Here is a 9398-nt window from a genome sequence, read left to right as displayed (position 1 = left end):
GACATTTTTAGTCTGCTGCATTAAGTGCAAGAACAACCGATTGGCCCTGGGTTTGATGCTCTGTGAGAAATAAAGAAGAAATACCAAAAAATGGAAAACATTTGATGAATGAATCATGAACTTTGTAAAGAAAGAAGCTAAAGAGAGTTGTAGTCTTTTAGTTCAGCCTGACAGAAAATGATTCTACAGACGAAGGTGGTATTAAGAGTTTGCTTTGAGCTTTTTTTCTGTGTATTCTAGGTGAGGACTGTTTCATGCACAACATATATTGATAACAGTGCTCTTCCAGAGCTGATGATCTCACCCACAGATAGAAAAGAGGGCGGTGACGCAGGAAATTCACCCTAATCAATCAATACTGGGTGGAAGGGGGAAAAAACCTGTAAAATAAAGTCACCATGACGGATACATTTTAATTTTCCTTATGATGGCGCAATCAACCTCTCGTCATCATTATTAGCATTCACTGCGCAGGGTCAGATATTCACTGCTGGCACAATCACACTCTCCTTTAATTTTCAAATGTGCCGCTGTGCGCGTCACCGTGGTGCGCCTCTCCGTGTTTCGATGAAGCAGAGCGCACTTGTCTGTGTGTTTTGTGTTGACACTAGAGGGGTATGCGGCGATGATCTTGCGTGTGAAAACGTCTGCAGCGGTCTCCGAGCAGCTACGGACACATTTCGCGTCGGACGAGAGATTAGCAAGAGGGGAAGGACGATCGACCGGCATCAGCAGGAGAAAAACAGCATCTTATAGTCCATCGCGTCGCTGTAGCGACCGTAGCGGCCCGTCGATTCTCAGAGGAAGCCAGGAGCTGGATTTGACATGTCGCAGGGATGTGCTGGTGAGTCGGCTCGTGCATCGGGGTGCGGGGAAGCTTGCGCGAACCTGGGAATAGAAATCTTTGACGTAAACGAGAGCCTTTGCGGGTAACGGGAGAAGTCGCGTACACAGCAATGCTGCTGAATAAATGTCACTGACATATTTTCCCTTTAGTTATGTAAATACTGCAATACATGCTCACTGCATGGGCCTAAAGATGGATGCTCATAGGCTAATCACCTGCATGGCAGGTTGTCCCTGGTTATAACCACGGCGCCTTTGCGTTCATCCACTTCCTATTCTTCTTGTTTTTAAGTGAATTAACTGTTGTCGTCTCCCTCGGGAAACTTAGCATCATATTAAGTGATTAAGCCACTCGCACTTGCATAGCTGTCGCATCTAACTGTTTGGACTAAAGGGAACCTGATGTTGGATTAATTTGTTTTATCAGAGTCGCTTCCATACGTGCCTCATTAAAAATTATCAGCTGAAACTAAGCCATTCTAAATAAAGAAGCAAACATGAATGACATTTGTTTGTAGCTGCTTGTCATTCCCTGGCCTATTTTAGCATACAGCAGACCAAACAGTGTGACAGGACTGGTGCTGCATTATTATGCATTCAGTTCTTTTCTTTATCTCACAGAGAGCCTGATGATGACAGGAGGAGGAGAAGGAGAAAAGTGGAGCGAGGCTTTACTGGTCCCTGATAGGTTTTAATTAGACCCTTACAAAAACAGGTGCCTGAAATCTAGACTGTTGTAATGTAATAATGATACAATAAAACAACGGTTACCATAAGGTAACAGCTGTTCTTCTCTTTTTCTTTCAGCTGACGTTTTGTGGTCAGAAGGTGATGGCAGTGCTGACTGAGCTTCACCACTACTATTACCCATTCCTAAAAATGGAAGCCCACCTCCAGTGCACCTGAGTCCACATTTAGTGCTCCTTTCTTCCCCTCCCTCCCCTTCTGCCTTTCCTTGCTCATTCTCCACCTCTTCCACCACCCCCATCTCACTCAACTGCTATACTTTCCCCTCATCTCCTCCCATCTCTCCACTCTGTTTCCCTAGAATAATGGCGTACTGTGGGCGCTCTCTGGACTCTCCATGTACGTTAGCCTTGCTGATAGGCTTCCAGTTTGCCTTTGTGCTCTATTTCTCCCTTGGGGGCTTCAGAGGCCTGGTGTCTGTCCTGGTGCACACCACAGAGCCCGAGTTTGATTACTCTCGACCACATGATGTATACACCAACCTCAGTCAGCTGGGAGTACCGCCTCCCCCGCCTCGCAACTCTGGCACTGGACCCCCTGCCACCGGCCCACCACTAAGAGACTGCCAGATCCCTTCTCCATTGCTGGGTGAGAGGGAGAGAAGGGTGACAAATAAATGTTTGTGAATGTAGCACACAGTGAAAAGCAAAATGAATGTTGCTATTTTTTTTGTATTCTTGAGCTGATAGTCAGAAAAAAAGCCAGAAACATTCACTCTCCTTTCCTTTGGCCAGTTGGACCCGTGTCTGTCCATCTTTCATCTCCTCTGTCTCTGGAGGAGATCAGACAAAGAAACCCATTAGTGTTGCCAGGTGGACGCTACAGGCCTCCAGACTGCGAACCACGCCACCACACAGCAATAGTGGTGCCGTACCGAAACCGCCAGAGCCACCTCCGTGCCCTCCTCTACCACCTCCACCCCTTCTTGCAGAGACAGCAGATACACTACAGCATCTACATAGTACAGCAGGTCAGGTTATGTATAAGTGAGTGTGCGAGCTGTTTTATAGTGATTCTGCAAGTGTTTTGTTCAGCGTGATTGTCAACAGCTGCATGTTTGCCTTCCATGAGCAAAAGTATAGCATTATGCAGTGGGATTGTTGTTCTAGTGGATCAGAGGTGCATAGCTACTGAGTAAAACGTTTGCCTAATGATGTTAAGGGTGTAATAGTAATGGTAGTGTAATAGTAGCGTATGTGCTGCTACAAAGTATTGGTCTTGTGATATTGGAGTGTTGGGCTAAGGTTTAATAGTCCTGCATTGACTATATCTAATATATACCACTTTATTAGGTGCACTTGTTCAACTGCTTCTAAATGTAAACATCTAATGAACCAATCACTCTGCAGCAGCTTGATGCATTTAGACATGTAGACATTGTCGTGACAACCAACCCAGCTAAGCATCACAATGGGGAAGAAAGGTGATTTTGGTGACTTTAAACGTGGCATGGTTGCTGGGCTTGTCTGAGAGACCGCTGATCCATTGGGATTGTCACACACAACCATCTCTAGGGTTTACAGAGAACAGCACGAAAAATAGAAAATATCCAGTGATCAGCAGTTCTTTCGGGTGAAAAGGCCTCGTCGCCCCCCTTGGCTGTGCCCCTGCCCACTTGGTCATGGTTATTATTGCTGACCATACCTATCCATATCCATCCTTTTTGTAATTGCAGTGTACCCATTTTCTGATGGCTGATTCGAATAGGACAACACACCATGTAACAAAGCTATAATAATCTCAATCTAGTTTCTTGAACATGATATTGAGTTCAGTGTGCTCAAATGGCCCCCACAGTCACCAGGTCTCAATTCAGTAGAGCACCTTTGTTTTGTGCTGGAATGGAAGCTATTCCAATAAATCTACAGCAACTGTGTGATACTATCCTTTCAGTATAGACAAAAATCTTTAAGGAATGTTTTTAGTGCCTTGTTGAATCTGTGCATTGAAGAATTAAAGAAAGGAGGTGTACCTAATTAAAAAAAGTGTCCAGTGAACATATTTGAATGTTGCTGTTTTTACAGCTCTTGTAGGACTTCTAACTAGTTTTATTGCAAATTATAGTCATTATAGTGTGGTTTTATTTAACATGGTTGTGAGATATGTGTTTGTTAGATTTATCTGCCTGGACCAGTGCAATAGAGGTGAATGGACTTTGTTTTTAGGTTACAGCTCTCGATCTAAGCAAATCAGACTTCAGATATTTCCATGGTAGATGGGACGTGATACTTCACAATTTCTGTGTATTAAACATTACATTCCCAGGCTACAGTGTAGCTGAATTTAACCATAGTGGTGTAGTTGGAGATTCCTTTTTTCCTTCAGGCAATAAGCAAATCTTTAAAATGATGTGCTATTAATCAGTGTCAACAAATTACCTTGTGCTCTGCTGCAATATACCTCAAATATCCCTGTTGTTCAGAATTGAATTGGTTACTAAAAACTGCTGCATTTATTTAAGTCTTCACATATTAATGTGTAAATACATTAATCTGCCTCATTTGGTGTTTCAGTGGGGAAACAGCACTTTTAACCGAGCCAAGCTGTTAAACGTTGGGGTGCGGGAGGCACTCAGAGATGAAGACTGGAGCTGCATCTTCCTGCATGATGTTGACCTGCTGCCTGAAAACGACCACAACACCTACACCTGCCACAAACAGTTTCCCACACACCTGTCTGTGGCCATGGATAAGTTCCGATACAGGTAGAAGCACAGAATAAACGAGGGTGGGGCTGTTCTTTCATGCCTTTGCATTGCCCTGAGACATTATTTTCAAGATTGTGCATGTTGTGACCCTCCCAGGTTGCCATACTCACAGTATTTTGGTGGGGTCTCTGCGGTGACCCCAGACCAGTACATGAAGATGAACGGCTTCCCCAACCAGTACTGGGGTTGGGGCGGGGAGGATGATGACATTGCTGCCAGGTAAAGAGGATAAATGAGGCAGACACCCTACATGATGACAGAGTGAACTGTAAACTGTGCATGTTGGGATTTATGATCAGAACTACATGCATAGCCATTTCAGTTTGCCTCTTCTTGTACTTTTTCACTCTGTTTTGCTCTCGTCAGTCATCATTTTTCTCATGTTTACAGCTTCAGTACCGCATGTTTTCTTTTGCTTTGACTTCTATTTTATGTCCTAACATCATCTTTCATCTTCATGTCTCCTCCCATTGCTGTGGCTTTGCTCTTTGTATGTCTTGGAGTGGGCACAATGGGTATGTTCACATGCACTAGCTTGCAGACTTGGACTAGGCTGTGTGCTTAAGAGTTTTCAAACTCTTCTCATTTCTTTACTGCGGTCCCCTCTTTCCACTCTGTGGCTTTTCCAACATTTGCCAATCTGTAAGAACTGAATGCAACAATAAAATTTAATTAGGACAACACATCCAAGAATGTTTCACAACCTTTGGTAACACTGCCTTTTGTGCATGATGTTTGCAAATTATATCATCCAGAGAATATTCGCAGCATTAGTTACACCCTGTTTTGGTTGATTAAGATAACTGGAGTGGTACAAAAGCAAGAGATGGGAAAGAAAAAGGGAACCGCAGTATATTCTACCACCCATAAGACATGGCAGTATGTTTTCACCCACTCTTCTGTTCGTAATCCTGATTTTTCCTTCTTTAAATGTGTCCCGCAGGGGGCTAGATGTTTATGTAAAGTTTGTTTTTTTGAGATTAGCTTTCCAGTTTATGCAGTACAATACATGTTTAAGAATCTGTTTTTGGCTTACTGTTGTGTGCTGCTGATCCAGAGTGCGTCTGTCTGGCATGAAGATTGTGCGCCCTCCAGTGGCCATTGGCCATTACAAGATGATCAAGCATAAAGGAGACAGAGGCAATGAGCAAAATCCACGCAGGTACTTACTGGCACACTCACCGGCATATAAAATATTTGTAAAGACTTTTTTTCTCTTTCTTCATCTGATCTAATGGAATATCTGCCTGAGTAAAAGGGGAAGATCTTCAAACGACCTGATCACGGGCATCAGAATGAACTTTTCTTGTCTCCAACTGTTCTCATGTTGAGTTTTTACCATTATAGTTGTTTCTTTGCGTCTGTTGACACAGTGTACAGAGTTTGTCCTCTGCTTACTTTCCCTCAGGGAGTGTGCTTGTATTTTCAGACTGATTGTATCTAGGTCTTATCTCATTCTCCATTCTCCTCAGCCTTTTATTAACTTTTATGGAAAGTCTTTGTCATGTAGTATCATTAAAAGCAATCACTTTGCAATATATACATCTTTGCTTCCTTGCAGAGAGCCAGATGAAAAGCTTTATGCTGGGTGAAACCTTCACACAATCCTTAATATGGATTTTGTCATTCTAGGTTTGACCTTTTGAAAAGGACCAGGCTCAATTGGCGCTCTGACGGCCTTAACTCTTTGACCTATGAGCTGCTTTCCAAAGAGCTTGAGCCACTCTACACCAACCTGACTGTCAACATTGGAGAAGACCCCCATCTGGCCCTGGGCAAGGTCCCCATTCCTGTGAAAGCAACAACCCCTGCCCACCAACGTAGCACCAGCAAGACAGGAGACCCATTCAAACAGGGAAAGAGGCAAGAAGTGCCAGCAAATATTACTGTGGCCAAGACAGAACCTGGTCAGTCAAAGACAGCAAATCAAATAACACAGCAGAAGACAGGGAAGATGAAATGAGACTAGGTGCATAATGAACCTGTAGCTTCCCTTTTCAGTTTGATCTGAAAGACAAAATGGAGAAAAGCAGCATAGATCTGTTCTGTCGTGGGACCTTTAAGTACAGCAGCTTTTTGTGCTCAGTGTAGGTTAGGAGTAATTAGGGGTAATTACGCAACGGATCAAATGAAGAAGCCAGTTTTGTCAACAGGGTGCATTCAAGAACACTTCTGAGTCACCTCGTCTTGGCTCATCATCTGCTAAATGTGATGCTGGCTGTGGTGGCTGACACGAGTCGTCTGTGGCCGTGCTCGTGACAGAACCAGAAGATGAACGATGGGCGATTCAGTCATATCCACGTAGAGGTTCAAAACAAACTCGGTGAAAATGAGACAGCATATATAAAAACCTCTGCACACAGACTCGTCTGTTGCAGACAGACCTATGGCTTCATCCAGTCTGCTCCCAAAAACAAAGGAAACTGCTGCTGTCTGTCTACGCCACTCTGCAGTGGGTTTGTGTTTCTGTGCCTTCTCTCTTTTATGCGCATTTTATAGACTGGTATAGCTGCTTTTAGATGCCCACACAAGGTTAGTTCGACCTCTTCTGCCACACGGAAAGACTTAGAAGGCAGGGATGACGAAGCTGACCCGGGATTAGAGGAAATTTGTTCAGAACTGCCATTTTATATTTCTGTGCATTGATCAAACGCTGACCAACTCGATAGATATGGGACAATTCTAGAGTTTATATTTATATAGAGAGACTTCTTTATTTGTTTACTGTTTTGTTTTACTTGTCCTACCTTACAGTCTGGTGCCTCTCTCTCTCTCTCTGACATTTAGTTCATAGACAATCAAATTACATGGAAGATAACTCTGTATTCAACCACATAACAAAATGAGGAAGTATTATCATGACCGTGTTTACGCCTGTCAGATAAACATAGACTTGTCATGGTATTCGTTGTCTAGTTTGACTATACTCTCAATACATGGATAGACCTGTGCTTCTGATATTATCTGTGATTGATTCTTTTTCTTTTAGATTAGTCAAGTATGGTTAAAAATAACAAAACAAACTCGCAGACGATACTTAAAGCGTGTGACTTTCAGATGGTGTTTTAATATCTAAAGTGGTCATGGTTACACTGCAGCACTGTGGATAGATCTAGGTCAGCTTTTGATTAGAAGGCCTGACGTATTCGTAGGCAATATAAATGGATGTTTCTTCACTGTATTGATTCCCTAAAATGAAGCTTCTGTGTCTTGAAGGGGATGAGACAAGCCAGTAGGAAGATGTGTTACAGTGAAATGTTATGCTTTATATAAACACGGTCTGAGGGCTGCCAAATCAGGACACGCATGTAGGTCATTTTTTGTTGATCATGTATAATCTGAAAGCATCAAGTATTTTTTCTCTCCGTTAATTTGGAATGTATTATTTTCAGTGCTCATCTCTGTTTACCTTATGTGAGGGTAGAGTTCATGAGGTGAGCATAGCTTACTGATGAGGGACTAGGATCTGATTCATTCATAGGCGACAGGATTTCTTGCTGCTAATTGACTAGGAAAACTGTACAATTACAAATAGCTTAAAATGACATACTGTAACACTAAGTTTGTGTTGTGACACAAACGGGTAATGTATCACTGAAGTGAATTTGAATGTATTTAATTTATTGTGTAAGCACTGAGTCACTGATAGAGCTAAATGTGCAGACCTCTGAAGTGATCTTGTGGTGCAGATGTGTGAAACACTCTTCTCCATTGTAGATCGGATTATCATTCCTTTACATCACATCTCCACATTTCTCGCATATACATTGTGCCTCGTGAAATGAGCCCGTATCACTGAACTATTAAAGGTATGCTGCTGGATTTTATGTGAGCACCCTCAAGTGGCAAAGTCGGGCATAGCGCCAGCCAAGAGGGAACCAAGGACTGAATGAAACTGCAGTGTTGTGACATGAATGTTAATCATTCGCGGTTGCCATTCACAGTTTTAAACCAATCAAATCTTTGCATTGCTCTGTATGGACGGTTTCTCGGTTACGTAGTATCACGTGACTGATCCTGCTAGTATCAAAGGGTAAAGTAACAAGACTGCTTTATGGATCATAATCAAAGAATCTTTATTTTGAAATAATGTTTTAAGCAAAGAATGTTATATAAAGACCGCATTGAGAGAGTACGTAGAATAAATAGGATCTAATTTCTTAGCTTTATAAACATGGTTATATATTATAATATTATCCTCCATATATCATATTATCTGGGAGAAAATCCTATATGACATGTAACAGTGACACACTGGAAGCTTTTAAGGACATTATATGGCATAATCTCAGCTGGATTAATCAGCAAACTATGTGCTTACCTGGAGACTGTTCTATATTTAATAAATAGGCTAGTTTTTATAAACGTTTTCGCATACGTGTTGGAAATATATATTGTTGGAAAGCAAAGTCAGTAAACAGCATTTAGATTTCATAGCAACTGTTTCTGTTTATTTGTTATTCATGAGGTTGTTGAAGTTTAAATGATGAGAATCACTTGGCTGGAGAGACGAGATGTTTGCTCTCTCGTGAGAAACAACATGCGGATAGTACAGTGACGTCACCGAGAGGGATGCTGATGCCCGTCTGCAATTTAGGTTGCCTTATTTACCGATGTTATCTTGAAGACGAAAGTGTGTATGTGTGTATGTGTGCACGCTGTGTGTCAGTGTAGAACACAGTCAGCAAAAAAGACAACGCAAGCATATGATGGACAGTGTTGTGATAGCGAGCAAATATGTATTCCAATAAAAAACTCTGATCAAATAATGCCTCATTTCGATGTTGTCTATGATTATGATTACTAAACACATTTGATAACAGGTATACACATGCACACACACTTACGCAGCGTACATGCCATACTATAAATACACTGCAGTGCTTATGGTGAAGCACTTACCCTTGTACAACACTCAAAGCCTCTTAATGAATATCGCTTTTACCATTCTGATTGATGGTGCTACAGCTCAAAGACTGCAGACATCAGATGCTCATGCACGGCTGATAGATTAGAAGTCATATATCACCATCCACTCATGCTGTGGAGTGGTTTAAAAGAAAAACCCTCACTAACCTGTTACATCACTCAGTGTATT

The 9398-nt window shown here is 42.1% G+C and overlaps 1 protein-coding gene across 2 annotated transcripts; it reads left to right on the top strand.

The window, feature by feature from the left end:
• The first annotated feature begins 506 nt into the window (after nucleotides 1–506).
• Nucleotides 507–9076, top strand: b4galt3 (UDP-Gal:betaGlcNAc beta 1,4- galactosyltransferase, polypeptide 3). Of its 2 annotated transcripts, XM_005477989.4 has the most exons (8): nucleotides 507–844; nucleotides 1468–1561; nucleotides 1654–2181; nucleotides 2328–2563; nucleotides 4107–4297; nucleotides 4397–4519; nucleotides 5358–5462; nucleotides 5933–9076. In XM_005477989.4, exons 3-8 carry the CDS (start codon nucleotides 1899–1901, stop codon nucleotides 6261–6263), a joined length of 1269 nt encoding a protein of 422 aa, XP_005478046.1. In that variant the 5' UTR covers nucleotides 507–844; nucleotides 1468–1561; nucleotides 1654–1898; the 3' UTR covers nucleotides 6264–9076. The 2 variants fall into 2 exon arrangements, with proteins under 2 accessions (XP_005478046.1, XP_025757426.1); XM_025901641.1 differs by lacking the exon at nucleotides 1468–1561.
• The last annotated feature ends 322 nt before the right edge of the window (nucleotides 9077–9398 follow it).

Source organism: Oreochromis niloticus, linkage group LG20 (assembly GCF_001858045.2).
Source record: "Oreochromis niloticus isolate F11D_XX linkage group LG20, O_niloticus_UMD_NMBU, whole genome shotgun sequence".
Classification (NCBI taxonomy): Eukaryota; Metazoa; Chordata; class Actinopteri; order Cichliformes; family Cichlidae; genus Oreochromis; species Oreochromis niloticus.
This window is presented reverse-complemented; position numbering and strand designations above follow the sequence as displayed.